The 17,043-nt window shown below is 44.7% G+C and overlaps 1 protein-coding gene across 1 annotated transcript in view; it reads left to right on the top strand.

The window, feature by feature from the left end:
* Positions 1 to 4,014: 4,014 nt before the first annotated feature.
* The window catches only part of LOC126282333 (serine/arginine repetitive matrix protein 1-like), a gene marked incomplete at its 5' end in the record, with an annotated part of 52,573 nt that continues 39,544 nt past the window's right edge, over positions 4,015 to 17,043 (top strand). Inside the window, 2 exons of the mRNA XM_049981990.1 lie at positions 4,015 to 4,326; positions 16,562 to 16,881. Coding sequence (XP_049837947.1) covers positions 4,015 to 4,326; positions 16,562 to 16,881 — 632 coding nt within the window. The remainder of the gene's footprint in view (positions 4,327 to 16,561; positions 16,882 to 17,043) is intronic.

The following is a 17,043-nucleotide window of genomic DNA, read 5'->3' on the forward strand; positions in this document are numbered from 1 at the left end:
GTGGTAAAAAACGAAGTAACATTACAGATTCATAGTTCCAGAAAGCACAATTTCCTTCAAAATATTAAATTAGAAAGTAAACAAAAATATAACAAACATTCCTCCAATACTTCGTTGAACTTATGACTTTCTGTTATTCATGAAGAACTTTAGCGCTTGCCAATAATAACAGGAAACTCTTGCTTTTGATCAGATGAAGAATGTTCTATTGAATATAATAACATTACTTATATAGATTTTTATTATATTTGTTCATATAAGTAATTCCTTTGATTACATAAAAGTGCAGAAGTTAAGCCATCTACTAATTTTCATTACTTATAAAATGTAGTTTACATTTTCTAAGGACATACAGCACAATGGAATAATAGTGAACGGTGTGCGGTTCTAATTACGTGCAAAGCAAATAAACAAATAGAAAAAAGAGAAGTCGTGGGCTCCCAGTATCTCTTTCACACATTCATGCCAGCAGTACTACCGGTAATCCTATCTTTTACTACGTCATTTATGTATTATACCAACCTACCGTACTGTAGTACTGGTAGAACAGAGTTCTAGATATGACGATTACTTGGGTACTTGTCAAGCTAAATGCTCGTCAGAAAGTGGAAACAATAGTAAATCCTGTAGTCATATCCTTCATGACTCGGATACAAAATGGCGTATTCCAGCAGGATAACCCAAGGCCCACTCTGGAGTTAACGGCATGAAAGACTTGAGTTCTTTAGCCGTATGAATTGGCGTGACACAGTTGTAGCATTTCCACTGCTGTTCAAAACGAATTGCACAACTACAGAAGTCACCTCGATTTAAATGTCACAGCTGCAACATTTCCGCCGTTGTGGGAAAACCCCACGATGCTCCAATTTATCAGTGGTCAGTGCCTTTTGTTTTGGTTACTCTGGCGGCGTGCTGCTGTTCTGTGACGCGGGGATTTCGTTATGAACAAACACTGGAGACACATATATGCAAATAAATAAAAATTATGTAACTTTATTTTCTTCAGTTGATAGTTAAAGCTTTATGACAACTCTTCGTATTTTCTCACAAGTGTCGCTTATACCTGTCCTACTGTCGTGGCCGCTGTGTTGTACGAAAAAGTGAACAAATTGTAAGTTTATAGTTTTCGGTTGAAAGAAAAATTCTGAAAAACAATGACTGTAATTCACGAAATACGTTGTGATTTACTCGCTTATTAGCGGTTCATTCGTGTGGGAAATTTAATAATGTGTGTAAAAAAGAATCTTTTTTAGTGTAGCTTCAGCGTTTTGAGTCGTCTCAAAACGGTTAAAACTGGCGAGGCATCTTCACATAAAGTTTTCGATACATTACGTAGGAATCTTGCTATTACTTGTACCCCTATCAACAACGCGAAACGTAGAGCTCCAAGGCCTAACAATAACCTAAGTACTTTAAAAAGTTATCAGAAAATTTTGGTAATCTGGAAAAGTTGCCTGACGTTTGTGCACTTGCCTTGTGCTGTGCTCGTAGCAGCTGAGAAGAAAACTGTATTGTTATTGAATATAAGGGCAGCCTGTTATCCAAAACAGTTTCATACACACTCAAATGTGTTCCTCAGTAAGTCTTTCTAGTGGAATGCGTGAAATGGGAACACGTTTTAAGCGATAACTGATCTACGGAATTATCTTTTCAAGATTTTGATCGTGCCTGCGCTTCACCCCCTGTGCATGCAAGAGCTTCAATGCATTGGGAATAACAGCCAACCAGCTACAACATACAGGTTTATTGAACCTTCACAATGGTTTCGACGGTTTTGGAACCGTCTTCTTCAGAAGGTGCTGTATCTGTTAACAAAATTACGACATTGAGTGTGGAACAAAGATAGAAACATTACAACAAGTAAAATTACAGGAAATGTTTACAAAAAATTTTTGTAGCATAATCACGTAGAATCACATACCAGTAGCCGATGTGGGAGTCGTTGACTATGTCTAGTACATGTCATCGATTTCAAAAATGGTTCAAATGTCTCTGAGCACTATGGGACTTAACTTCTAAGGTCACCAATCCCCTAGAACTTAGAACTACTTAAACCTAACTAACCTAAGGACATCACACACATCCAAGCCCGAGGCAGGATTCGAACCTGCAACCGTAGGGGTCACGTGGTTCCACACTGTAGCGCCTAGCACCGCTCGGCCACCCCGGCTGGCTGTCATCGATTTAATCCCCATTTAAAATGCATTATATTAAAGTAGTAACGGTCAGTTGTAGGGCTTTGCCTTGAAACCTGTGAAAATGCCACATATTGGGATACAGCAATATATAATACGCCACTTGCATTATTTGTATAAAACTGGCTTTAAAATATAAAACGTGGCATCGGATCCTGTAGAACGGAAAAGTTTCCCGTAATTTTGTTTATTGTAATTTTACTATCTTGATGCCACGGTCAATGTCGTAATCTTGTTAAAAGCTACAATATCTGGTGAAGAAGATGGTTTTAAAACCGTCGAAACCACGGTCAAGTTTTAATAAACCTGTGTTTTGCAACTCTTTTGCAGTTATTTCTAATCCACTGCAGCTGTAATCTTTTGGCAGTTATTTCTAATCCATTGCAGCTGCAATCTGCGGAAATTAAGCCTAATGACAGTTTTTGCTTGCTGTTGTCATTACCTTATTTTTGCACTACAGGGCTGTGCAAAGCCATCTGTACATTGGCGAAGAGTTCTCGGGCTTCTGAAGATGACGAGTATGTCACTCGTCGAAACGTCGCATTTTGAAGGCACCGCCACCCGGCTGGAAGCCCGAGAATTCTTCGCCAGCTGTATACGCCGAGAAAGCATACATTCACACCTGTACACTGTTAAGTCACTGGTAGCTTGTCATCTGTAACTGAATGATGTTAAAGGGGGTAGGACGTCAAACGGGACGTCTTGGAGCATGAGAGACACCACAGGAATTTTTCATTTCCACAGTCTATAAGTTTAAAAATAAATCCATAAAACTGACCAGAAAGGATTCAGGATTTACACTTACAGTGGTGTAAGTTCAAAAATGTAAGAAAATAATTTATTTTTTTACATTTGTATTTCACATTTTTTACACTTACGATTGACTACATTTGTTGCTATAGGTACACCTTTCTTCACGATGAAGGGAAATTCTTCAATGAATTTTGCACAGCATACAAACCATACTTAAAGGTGTATGAAACTCTACAATTTTCCAGATCTATTAAAAACTGTGGCAAAAATTGAGATAATTAACTATAAAATTTGAGTTTTTTCTAAACGTGAAGTTTAAAATGGAACAGCACATTCATTTTTTCATAAATTAAATAATATTCTAGAGTTTCATACACCTGTAAGAATCGTTTGTATGCTGTGCAAAATTCATCGCAGAATCTTCCTTACTTATGAAGAAATGTGTACCTATGGCAACAAACGCAGCTAATAGAAGTGAAAAAATGATGAACTTTCACATGTATATATATATATATATATATATATATATATATATATATATATATATATATATATATACATGTGAAAGTTCATCATTTTTTCACTTCTATTAGCTGCGTTTGTTGCCATAGGTACACATTTCTTCATAAGTAAGTATTGAATTTCCACTGCCATGATTGTCAATCCTGAATCCTTTCTGGTCATGCTGACAAAGTTTTATGAATTTATTCGTAAAAATTTAGGGAGTGGAAATTAAAATGTCCGGTGGCGTCTCTCCTGCTCCAAGACGGCCCGTTTGACGTCCTACTCCCCTTAATGTGAATTTGGTTTGTGAGTAATTTTGTTGTGCGAAGATATTTCGCTCCCATATTTACGATTACTTACGTTTTTGCTTTGAAGAATTTTTTTTTTCTGCTTTACCTGATTTACTGAGGCCCACACCGTGGTGTTTGCAGCCCCCGGTCGGCGGCAGCGCAGCGCCGGTATGAGCTCGGGCGGGGACGTGGACCCGCCGCCCGCGGCGCACAAGACGGCGGTGCCGCCCCCGGCCATGCCGCCGGGCGCCGGCCTGGGGGCGGCGGGGGCGGGCCTGGGTGTGGGCGGCGCGGGCCGCCTGCCTCTCGACTTCCGCAACGGCGACCTGGTGTCGCGCCTGCTGGCCGCCACGCCGCCCTACCTCTACAACATGCCGCTCGTGCCGCACTCATTCTTCTTCAGCGAGATGCTGCGCAGTTTCGTGCAGGCCAAGGCGGCCGACGTGGGCGGCGGAGGGGGCGGCGGCGGCGGGGGCGGCGGCGGCGGTATGGGCGCCGGACCGGGAGCGGGCTCGCGGTCGGCCGCTGCTGCTGCCGCTGCTGCTGCCGCGGCTGCAGCGGCCATGTCGCCCCAGCACCAGCAGGTGAGCCGTTCTGTACACCATACTTACGCGATCCACCTGCGTAGTTGAATGATAACGTGCTTGCCTGCCATGCAGCGAGTCTGTGTTCGATTCCCGGCCGTGTTCGAGATTTTCTCTGTCCGTCGACTGGGTGGTCTGTTGTCCTCATCATCACCGACGCCTGAGTAGCCCAATGTGGCGTTACCTGAAGTAAGACTTGCACCCGACAGCCAAACTTCCCTGGGCGGGGCGTCCCGGAAAACAATGCCACATGGTCATTTCATTTCATTTCTGCTTACAGAGTAGACGCAATATGCTGTCCTATCGCTAAAATAACCTCAGTACAAGACCGAACACGAGTCAAGATCTCTGATTGCTCACTTGCCAGGAACAGAGTTTCGACTCTAGTATTCTCCCGTAAAGAAGCACTCACTGCGTGTCAGACTCCCCAGAAAGCTAAAGAATCATCACTCGAGTAAACAGCATCCCTCGTGTCGCAAACAAAACTTTTCGAAATATAACCGACAGATTCTTCACTGTGTGTCTCGCCAGCGAAGTTTCTATGTCGGTCTCCAGAGCGAAGTGTCTTCGATCGATCCCCGCAGAGAAGCGCCTCTCCATGCCATACGCCGCTGCCTCTTGGGCACACAGTTTCGAATACCAGCGATCGTCACAAAAATATACCCCCCACCCCCTCCCCCTCATGCATGGGTAATGAATCTGCCAGCCGATCACTGGCAGCACATAATCCACTGAGAAAATTTTCTGTATGTTTCCCTTTCTGGATGTTTCCCTTTCCCTTCCTAGGTCTTTAGCACGCAGCCAATCAAATAGTGTCTCTGCTTTTTGGTGGGAAGTGTTCCCCAGCACTACCCCTGAGAAGATATCTCGGAGGTCAATTCACGAGCATCATTTGTGCCCCTTATGTTTCTTCACACTAAATGGATGTTTTTTTTTTTTTTTTTTTTTTTTTTTTTTGGACAACAGGGTTCTGGAGATGAAGCAGCGATTACCATGATTAATTAATTATTCAAAAACAGTCTTAATCGCGTTTATTATACCGCCAACCGGTTTCAACACGACGTAGGGGTCATCTTGTGGGCGTTTACTCCATTGGTCGACTGCTGGTGGTGTCATTCCTGTCTACATAAAGGCAGTTTGGACGCCACTGTGGCGACTTGCGTCTCCTAAAGCTACCCCAGTTATCCGACCAGTGAAGAGGGACTTAGAGTTGAACGTCGAATTCGAACCATGTGTCCTTTCTCGTGACTCCTCATATCATTGAGAAGTAAGGGCTAGGTTAAAAGGAGGACTCTAAATATCCGTGCCTGAGTGGCATTCGATTCCGTGACTTCCCAGTTTGCAGGCACAAGCCTTAGCGCTAGTGCACCAGGCTCGACATGTGAATAGGTGGTTCATTATATGTTTTAATGAGTGAGTTTGCGAATATCGGATTATATGACATAAAGATCCATATCTGTTAACGGTACTGACTTAGAAGCTTCACTGTTTTACACCCTAAGGGATCGTGGACCTTAGTATCTGACACAACTTTCAACCTCACACCTCTACCTATTCCTGAGGAAAAAGGTACTTAACAGTCGGATAGACAGATAGGCAGACAGAGAGACAGACATACAAGAAAGTGATCCTGTAAGGCTTCCATTTTTACCAATAGAGGTAGGGAATGCTAAAAACACCGACAGCCCTCAACATACAGCATGAATCACGTAAAACTTACGCAATTTGAGAATTTTCAGCATATTGCAGCCCCGTCAGCAACTGTGACAGACTAATATATTGAAAAATCCTTCTCAGTTGAGAAACTTTTCTCGTCTTTACCCACTTTGGTCAGTGTCAATGTAGTTGCCGCTGCCAACCGACCGCTGCTGGACTTCAGTTAAATAGTTTTAATTCAACATGGTACCTCCGTACTATAGGTTTTAATTTTAATGTGACTGTGCCGTACTCTGGCATGTTATAGTAATTTTATGCTTCTGAAGAAGGCTAGATTATTCTAGTCGAAACCTGGGTAAAGACCGGAAATTTTTCGCAACTGAGGTGGATATTTTTCAATATATTACGCAATTTGTATTTCTTGAACTGGTCGATACTAGTGGACTTAGCCCACTGTTTCCCGCATAGAAACTAAGGCTATTGTGCGGTATCTCTCCTTGCCATAATAATAAAGCCAGCCAATTCCCTCGTAGAGTGTTCAGAAAACAGTGACCCATTTATTTTGTGTCTTTTAAAACCAAGTGCTTCGCACTGACAGATTAAATCTGGAATGGATTCAACACCATCACCACATAGTCTGTATTTTGGCATTTCCATCTCTATCCCCATCGTGTGCATATGTTTATTGAAGATCTCATGGCCAAACATTAAACGTACCATGAGTTTTATCTATCTTCTGCTCTAGGTCACGATTACAGAACTAAGACGTAATATGTAGAGTACTATAGAGAAATACAGTATGGTATTAAACAAGCAAGACAGTGGAGAGCAGGATAGCAGTGCAGTGCACATGGAGAGGTTTCGGCGTGATAAGCTCGCCATGTTTCAATTTTAGGCCTTAGTCCAAAGTCCTACGTGCTGCTTTCCGATTCACCTAAGCAGATCAGATTTAATCGTGACCTTAGTTATAGTTAGGAGATTTGCCGTTAGGAAATGGTGTTCAACTGTCCTGGCTAGCCTATCAGCTTCCCCTTTATTAGTAATACTTGAATAATCATGGACAAACTGCAGGTACATCCTGTCACTTTCCCCTAGCCTCACAAGGGGTTCTTGGCATTCTGTGACGATCTTTGATCTCGTTGCAGGAGCTGTTAGAGGTTTCAGAGCTGCTAGGCTGTCTGAATTAATAAATGAATGTAGATGCTACGATCCTCGCAGCACCTACGCAGATTCTCCTCCGCGGACACGTTGACATCAATTATACTGAAGCGCCAATGAAATTGGTATAGGCGTGCGTATTCAAATACAGAGATATGTAAACAGGCAGAATACGTCGCTGCGGAATTTCAACCTCGTGTTATAGTCGGCGCACGAGCTCAGGGACACAGTACCTTCGAGCTACCGATGATTTTCCTGTACGACCATTTCACGAGTGTACCGTGAATATCAAGACTCCGCCAACACATCAGATCTCCGACATCGGTGCGGCCGGTAAAAGATCATGTAAGAAGGCGACCGACGACGACTGAAGAAAATCGTCCCACGTGACAGAAGTGCAGCCTTTCCACAAATGGCTGCAGATTTCATTTCTGGGCCATCAACATGTGTCAGCGTGCGAACCATTCAACGAAATATCATCATATAGGCTACCGGAGCCGTAGGCCCACTCGTGTACCCTTGATGACTGCACGACGCAAAGGTTTACGCCTCACCTGGGAGCGTCATTGGACTGTTGATGACTGGAAACTTGTTTCCTGGTGGGACGACTCTCGTTTCAAATTTCATCGAGCGGATGGACGTGTACGGGGATGGAGACAATCTCATGAATCCATGGACCCAGGAGTGGACTGTTCAACCTGGTTGAGGCTCTGTAATGGTGTGAGGCATGTGCAGTTGGAGTGATATGAGACCCCTGTTACGTCTAGATACGACTGTAACAGGTCATCTACATCTACATGACTACTCTGCAATTCACATTTAAGTGCTTGGCAGAGGGTTCATCGAACCACAATCATACTATCTCTCTACTATTCCACTCCCGAACAGCGAGCGGGAAAAACGAACACCTAAACCTTTCTGTTCGAGCTCTGATTTCTCTTATTTTATTTTGATGATCATTCCTACCTATGTAGGTTGGGCTCAACAAAATTTTTCGCATTCGGAAGAGAAAGTTGGTGACTGAAATTTCGTAAAAAGGTCTCGCCGCGACGAAAAACGTCTATGCTGTAATGACTTCCATCCCAACTCGTGTATCATATCTGCCACACTCTCTCCCCTATAACGTGATAATACAAAACGAGCTGCCCTTTTTTGCACCCTTTCCATGTCCTCCGTCAATCCCACCTGGTAAGGATCCCACACCGCGCAGCAATATTCTAACAGAGGACGAACGAGTGTAGTGTAAGCTGTCTCTTTAGTGGACTTGTTGCATCTTCTAAGTGTCCTGTCAATGAAACGCAACCTTTGGCTCGCCTTCCCGACAATATTATCTATGTGGTCCTTCCAACTGAAGTTGTTCGTAATTTTAACACCCAGGTACTTAGTTGAATTGACAGCCTCGAGAATTGTACTATTTATCGAGTAATCGAATTCCAACGGATTTCTTTTGGAACTCATGTGGATCATCTCACACTTTTCGTTATTTAGCGTCAACTGCCACCTGACACACCATACAGCAATCTTTTCTAAATCGCTTTGCAACTGATACTGGTCTTCGGATGACCTTACTAGACGGTAAATTACAGCATCATCTGCGAACAGTCTAAGAGAACTGCTCAGATTGTCACCCAGGTCATTTATATAGATCAGGAACAGTAGAGGTCCCAGGACGCTTCCCTGGGGAACACCTGATATCACTTCAGTTTTACTCGATGATTTGCCGTCTATTACTACGAACTGCGACCTTCCTGATAGGAAATCACGAATCCAGTCGCACAACTGAGACGATACCCCATAGCTCCGCAGCTTGATTAGAAGTCGCTTATGAGGAACGGTGTCAAAAGCTTTCCGGAAATCTAGAAATACGGAATCAACTTGAGATCCCCTGTCGATAGCGGCCATTACTTCGTGCGAATAAAGAGCTAGCTGCGTTGCACAAGAGCGATGTTTTCTGAAGCCATGCTGATTACGTGTCAATAGATCGTTCCCTTCGAGGTGATTCATAATGTTTGAATACAGTATATGCTCCAAAACCCTACTGCAAACCGACGTCACACGTACGTCAGTATCTTGTCTGATCACCTGCATTTATTCATGTCCATTGTGCATTCCGACGGACTTGGGAAACTTAAGCAGGATAATGCGACATCCCACACGTCCGGAATTGCTAGAGTGTGGCTCCAGAAACACTTTTGTGTGTTTCAATGCTTCCGCTGTCCACCAAACTCCTCAGACATGAACATTATTGAACGTATCTGGAATGCCTTGCATCGTGCTGTTCCGAACAGACTTCCACTCCCTCGTATTTATGGACAGCCCTGTAGGATTCATGGTGTCAATTCCTTCCAGCACTCCTTCATACATCAGTCGACCCCATGACACGTCGTGGTGCGGAACTTCTGCGTGCTCGCGTGTGCCCTACACAATATTAGACAGGTGTACCAGTTTCTTTGGCTCTGCAGTGTGTATCCGGCTGGAGTACCGTAGACAGGTTTCCTGGAGAGATTGTGCTCTCTGTTTTAGACTACAACCTGCATACCGCGACCATAGCTCCTTCGTTTGGTTTTCGACCCGTCTGTAAACTAGACTACGTTACCTGAACGGGATCGTTGTTCATTCGGCCACTGCTCCCTACTTGCAATTGCTATTTTGAAAGGTTTTTTGAGGCAACTCGAAGCTGTTATCGATTATTCCTATATTTACCACATTCATTACATTTGCGTGGGGCTCTGTATATTCTATAGAATGTGCTTAGTTATAGTTGCAAATCACCAAAAACCGTTTATCATCTACTTGTTGTCACCTTATATTCCTATCAAGACAATTAAAATTTATAAGACATAAGGCTTTTTAATGCTGACATCGAAAATTTTTCGTACTAATATTCGATAAATGATTATAAAACAGAAGGTGAGCTCTTTACTTGTTGCCACGAAAACTGTACTTTTATAAGTGAGAACGAATGCATTTGAAATTGTCTTCCTAAGCCCCTTTCTATATCAAAGAAGTTACCACATAGTTATATTTACAGCAATCTTAGTTGACTTCGTATCTCTGTCGAATTTGAGAAAAGAGGAAATACGTTTTATATTAGAAGCGTTGGCCTATCTTCTTGTTGGATACAGCGGTGCCGATTCCGACCGCCATCACATTCAGCTTTAGCCCAAAGGCGAGTGAGTTTCAACGCCAACATTACGGACTACGGTGGCACTGCACTCGTCTCTTCAAGATCTTTAAATGTCGTTAAAAGTTCAGTATTGCATCTAATTTCTTCAATATATGGGTTGATGCCACAGTTACGGGGATTAAACATGCAACAAGATTATGTGCCCGTCTTAAAACTATCGCTTGCCTGGAAACTTTGCTCCAATATCTCTAATGGTTGACAAAATAAATGCTGTACAACTTGTGACTCAGTTTGTACCGCGTAAGACTGAAAACTCTTTCTCAGGGGACATCCCTCACCGAAAACGATGGTTTGGGCTTCGGGGATGTCAAAGTTTGAGTACGGTGGTGCCAAGGATTGTTCTTATTTTGTTTAGTAGGCAGCTCACCAGCCGTCAATATGAGACTGGTGCTCGGATTGCACGTAACAGCCTTCCTGCCATTGCGTTGCATCGATCTATAGCCCAATGGTATCGTCGCAGGTACGAAATACATCAGTCCACAAGTGGAGAAACGACTGATATGCTGTTTCCATACGACAACAGTGTGGCATGGAAGAGCTGTTGCACACTGCAGAACACTGTGACACAATTACCAAATTACTACTTACTCATGAATGCACATTTAGTTGAGCCGGCATTTTGAATTCGCATAACACTAATATTTGGGTATATGACATCGACTTCTACAAATGGCAAGAAATAACAAACAGAAATTCAATGTGGGCATGATCAATTTGATCAGATTAATGGGCCGTATCTAATGCTAAATAGCATAGCAGTGTGGACCTATCTCATTTTTCTCAGAGGTGTTCATGCTACATTGTCGGAGAGGTTTCTTTTTGTATTCATCTGGTAATGTGTCTCTGAAACGATGGAGGTGCAGCTCACTGATGCACATGAGCAGCTCTTGTTCCATTGCCATCAATCATCACACCTCTCGCATATTTTCTGTGGGTTACATTGTTGTTATTGTTGTTGTTGTTGTTGTTGTCGGTTCTCAGTCAGGAGACTGGTGTAATGCAGCTCCATACTCTACTTCATTTTATGCAAGCCTTGTCGTCTCGGAATAACTGCTGCAATCCACAGCAATCTGAATCTGTTTTCTGTATTCGTCGATCGTTATACCTCCACGTTTTTTACCCACGCCTCCTGACATTCCATCCATTACCAAATTGACGATTTATTGATGTCTCAGGATGTGTCCTATCAACCTACCCCCCCTTTAAATCACGTTGTGCCATTTCCTTTCTTCACAATTAGATTGAGTGCCTCATTATCTGCTCGGACATGCCCATATAATCTTCAGCATACTTTTGCAGCGCCACATTTCAAAAGCTTCTATTCTCTTCTTGTCTGAAATGTTTGTCGTCCATGCTTCATTTCCGTACAACTCTACACGCCCCGAAAATACCTTCAAAAAAGACTTTGTAACATTTTAATTTGTATTGCTTGTTAACTAATTCTTCTCTTCAAAAATGTTTTGTTCCTTTTTCCAGTCTACATTAGTAGGTAAACTCGTCTACTACTTTTAGTGCCTTATTTCCTAATTTAATTCCCTAACCTTGTCTGTTTTAATTGGATTATATTCCATTACCTTTGTTCTACTCCTGTTGATGTTCATCTTACAATCTCTTCTGAAGACTCTATCCATTCAAGTCAACTGCCTTTCGAAGCCCTTACCTGTCTCTGACAGAATGTTAGTGTAATCGGCAAACCTTAGATTTTTTTTCTTCTCCTTGAACTTTAATTTCCTTTACAAATTTCTCCTTGATTTCCTTCACTGCTTTCTCAAGAAAAAAATAGTGTGTTAGCGTTTAACGTCCCATCGATAACGAGGTCATTAGAGATGGGGCGTAAACTCGGAGTACGAAAGGACGTCGGAGGAAATCTGTCGTGCCCGTTTAGAGGACATATTCAGGCATTTGCCGCTGACCACTGCTTTACCTCAACCAGTGCTTGTTGACTGTAGAGACTGAATAACATCGAGGATAGTCTCTAATCCTGTCTCACTTCCTTATCAGCCACTGCTGGGTACTGCGAAGTTCATTATACATGCTCTTCCTACAACATCGTGTTCAACTAACCCGCACTACGACCGCAATACGGAGAGCAAAACTGCACTCAGTATATGATGCGCGTCAATGACTGCGGCGTCGATGTACACTGTACAGTCGCTTGCGAGGTGAAACTCGTGAACCTCCTTGGTAATTTACCGTACGATGTTATGCTCCCATGGCGTTCTTTAACGAAATACGAAGCGCACACCTTCAAGATCGAAACTGTTCTTCATCTTGGACGCCTGCAGCGAACAAATCACGATATGGATTTCCCGCAAGTAATGTCGCTTGCACTCAGTACTTCGTGCCTCTGTCAGGCGGCCCACGGAGTGTTTAAAATGATCGTCATGTTCCAGGATTTGCCTTTAACGTGAAGTAACTAGACTTCTTACGTCATGATAATACTGGCGCAACCCCAACATAATTTTTTACAAAGACTGCTGATATCGTGGTCTAATCACGTTCTTTTGAACGAAATTGGCAGTGATACAATACAAGTGTTTCTACACTCCTGGAAATTGAAATAAGAACACCGTGAATTCATTGTCCCAGGAAGGGGAAACCTTATTGACACATTCCTGGGGTCAGATACATCACATGATCACACTGACAGAACCACAGGCACATAGACACAGGCAACAGAGCATGTACAATGTCGGCACTAGTACAGTGTATATCCACCTTTCGCAGCAATGCAGGCTGCTATTCTCCCATGGAGACGATCGTAGAGATGCTGGATGTAGTCCTGTGGAACGGCTTGCCATGCCATTTCCACCTGGCGCCTCAGTTGGACCAGCGTTCGTGCTGGACACGCAGACCGCGTGAGACGACGCTTCATCCAGTCCCAAACATGCTCAATGGGGGACAGATCCGGAGATCTTGCTGGCCAGGGTAGTTGACTTACACCTTCTAGAGCACGTTGGGTGGCACGGGATACATGCGGACGTGCATTGTCCTGTTGGAACAGCAAGTTCCCTTGCCGGTCTAGGAATGGTAGAACGATGGGTTCGATGACGGTTTGGATGTGCCGTGCACTATTCAGTGTCCCCTCGACGATCACCAGAGGTGTACGGCCAGTGTAGGAGATAGCTCCCCACACCATGATGCCGGGTGTTGGCCCTGTGTGCCTCGGTCGTATGCAGTCCTGATTGTGGCGCTCAACTGCACGGCGCCAAACACGCATACGACCATCATTGGCACCAAGGCAGAAGCTACTCTCATCGCTGAAGACGACACGTCTCCATTCGTCCCTCCATTCACGCCTGTCGCGACACCACTGGAGGCGGGCTGCACGATGTTGGGGTGTGAGCGGAAGACGGCCTAACGGTGTGCGGGACCATAGGCCAGCTTCATGGAGACGGTTGCGAATGGTCCTCGTCGATACCCCAGGAGCAACAGTGTCTCTAATTTGCTGGGAAGTGGCGATGCCGTCCCCTACGGCACTGCGTAGGATCCTACGGTCTTGGCGTGCATCCGTGCGTCGCTGCGGTCCGGTCCCAGGTCGACGGGCACGTGCACCTTCCGCCGACCACTGGCGACAACATCGATGTACTGTGGAGACCTCACGCCCCACGTGTTGAGCAATTCGGCGGTACGTCCACCCGGCCTCCCGCATGCCCACTATACGCCCTCGCTACCAGTGTTAAAGACTGCGATGGAGCTCCGTATGCCACGGCAAACTGGCTGACACTGACGGCGACGGTGCACAAATGCCGCGCAGCTAGCGCCATTCGACGGCCAATACCGCGGTTACTGGTGTGTCCGCTGTACCGTGCGTGTGATCATTGCATGTACAGCCCTCTCGCAGTGTCGGGAGCAAGTATGGTGGGTCTGACACACCGGTGTCAATGTGTTCTTTTTTCCATTTCCAGGAGTGTAGTAACAAGAATCAGCCATGGAGCTCAAGATGAACAATATTATTTACTATATGAAATAGCTATGCAGTGTGGGGTCGCGTTAGCGTCGCACAGGGATTTGACAAAGATATGGAAACACAATGAGAAATGCAAGCTTGAACATAAAAGCTGATCGTGGCGAAGCCTGCAGGTTGCACTGTTGTATTTGACCGCAAAGAGCACCTGCGCAATCTACTTGAAGTATTTTTCTTGTTGGTTTAGGGTTTTATGTAGCTGCTGGCTCGCTGCGTTGTAGGTGAACTGATTCAGAACACTTCATGGTATCTGTCACCCGACATAACACATGACTTATTTACCTATCACTTTTCATCCGCAACCGTAGTTGATTCTCTTGTAGTAGAAGCACTGTTAATCAGTGCCTCCAACACACTTTGATAGCTGTTATTGGAGCAAAAGAAGACCTACTCATATCACGAAACGGCACGTCCACTACTTTCCTTTTAGAAACACAGGCTTTGTTGACTGGGTGCACAGATCATAGAGTGACTAGCGAAGTTGAGTAGAACACAACTTTACACACCTGTTATGCCTCGAAGGCTCAATATGACACCCAAAACTACACTATATTTTAATGATTACAAAACCATTTGTCTTTTATTTTCATTCATGGAGAATGTAGTTTCTCCTTGCCAGTCAAGCCACCGCCAAGCCGCGACGCCAAAATGTAGAAGACCCCGCCCACAGCAGGTGCAGTCGTTTATTCACCGTCACACCTTGCCGTTTCCTCGTATTCCACACCTCTCGCTTAAAGTGTGCACATACGCAATCAGCAATGCACAGTATATGTTCCGCGACTTTATACTGTCACGATCATCTTTCCTTGTACTACACAAGGTGTGTGAAATCTCATTTACTTAAAGGGTATGTGACACTTCATTCCCAGTCGTGGGCGGAAGAGTAGTCCGCGTAATTGTCAGTGCCTCATGTCGAAGCTAAATGAACTCGAAAGTGGTAAAATCGTTGGTGGTCATACGGTGGGTGTTTTAGTCGTTGGTGTTTCAAGGGCCATCATATCGAAAATTTACACCACACAGAGAGAAAGTGGAAACATATCATCCGCTGCATCACAACGCGAACGAAGCTGAGTGTTGAGAGACCGTGACGGACGTTCATTAAACAAGACTGCAATGAAAAGTAAAGGGCGACAGCTGCACAAGCCACTGTAGAAGTGAATGTCGCACTCGGGAACCCTGTCAGCACGGATCTTTCGCCATTCCCATTTTTTGAGACTGTTTCTAACTTCTGGCCGAGTTTACTTTCATATAACAAAACATGACAGGGATTCGGTTATCAAGGTTACTTTATTGCCAAGGATTATGCTACATTTTTTGTGAATGATTTTCTTTCAGTGGTACAATATTTGTTCTCTTGTCCACAAAGCGCCGAGTACTGGTTTTGTGAGCACGATGATGAATTTTAGCATCTCTGTATTATTGAGTCCTTGTGGTGTACGTCGCAAGAAAGGGTGCGTGATCGCTGTATACCTCTACATCTACATCTACATCCATACTCTGCAAGCCATCTGCCGGCGTGTGACGGAGAGTATCTTGAGTACCTCTATCGGTTCTCCCTTTTATTCCAGTCTCGTATTGTTCGTGGAAAGAAAGATTGTCGGTATGCCTCTGTGTGGGCTCTAATCTCTCTGATTTTATACCCATGGTCTTTTCGCGAGATATACGTAGGAGGGAGCAAAATACTGCTTGACTCCTCGAGAAGGTATGTTCTCCAAACTTCAACAAGAGCCAGTACCGAGCTACTGAGCGTCTCTTCTGCAGAGTCTTCCACTGGAGTTTATCTATCATCCCCGTAACGCTTTCGCCATTACTAAATGATCCTGTAAAGAAGTGCGCTGCTCTCCGTTGGATCTTCTCTATCTCTTCTATCAACCTTATCTGGTACGGATCCCACACTGGTGAGCAATATTCAAGCAGTGGGAGGACAAGTGTACTGTAACCTACTTCCTTTGTTTTCGGATTGCTTCAACCTGCCATCTTTTGTAGGGATAATGTTATAAGATTTCCTTCAAACGCATACAGGTTCTGTATTTAACCATTCCGAGACGACTGGAAGATGTTTTGAAAGCCAACGGTTTCTGAGCACCGTATTTGGCAGAGTAATGTGTAGTGTTTATGGTGTTCTCATATTTTTGTGCACTTGCTGTATATCAACACACACTCTCTTGTTGGCACTATTCATTTTGATTCATCGTGTATTTCGACTCGTCAGTGTGTGTGTCTGGTACGTGGAGAGCCCGGCCCAAACGCCTGCCACCTGTTGTCAGGCGCCCAGCAGGCGCAGCCGCAAGCGGTCGTGGCGAGAGAGCAAGATGCTGTCGGTGCCGCCCCCGCCGCCCCCGGCTCCGCCGCTGGACAAGCCGCTGGAGCTGACGACGACGTCGCGGCCGCCGCCCTCGCACGGCGCCTGCTCGCCGCGCGACGAGAAGCCGCCACCGCCGTCTCTGTCGCCCGCGCTGCCGCCCCCGCCGCCCCCGCAGCTGATGCTACCGCCGCCGCTGCTGCCGCCCCCACCGTCCTCGCACGACTCCTCGCCCACGCTGCCTCCGCCGCCCGACATGCTGCTGCCTCCGCCACCTCCTATCTGGTAATTCATTTGTGTCTCTACTGGGGGCTTTTGTAAACTACACTACTGGCCATTAAAATTGCTACACCACGAAGATGAACTGCTACAGACGCGAAATTTAACCGACAGGAAGAAGATGTTGTGATTTGCAAATGATTAGCTTTTCAGAGCATTCACACAAGG

The sequence above is a fragment of the Schistocerca gregaria genome, chromosome 7 (assembly GCF_023897955.1).
Source record: "Schistocerca gregaria isolate iqSchGreg1 chromosome 7, iqSchGreg1.2, whole genome shotgun sequence".
NCBI classification, from domain to species: domain Eukaryota; kingdom Metazoa; phylum Arthropoda; class Insecta; order Orthoptera; family Acrididae; genus Schistocerca; species Schistocerca gregaria.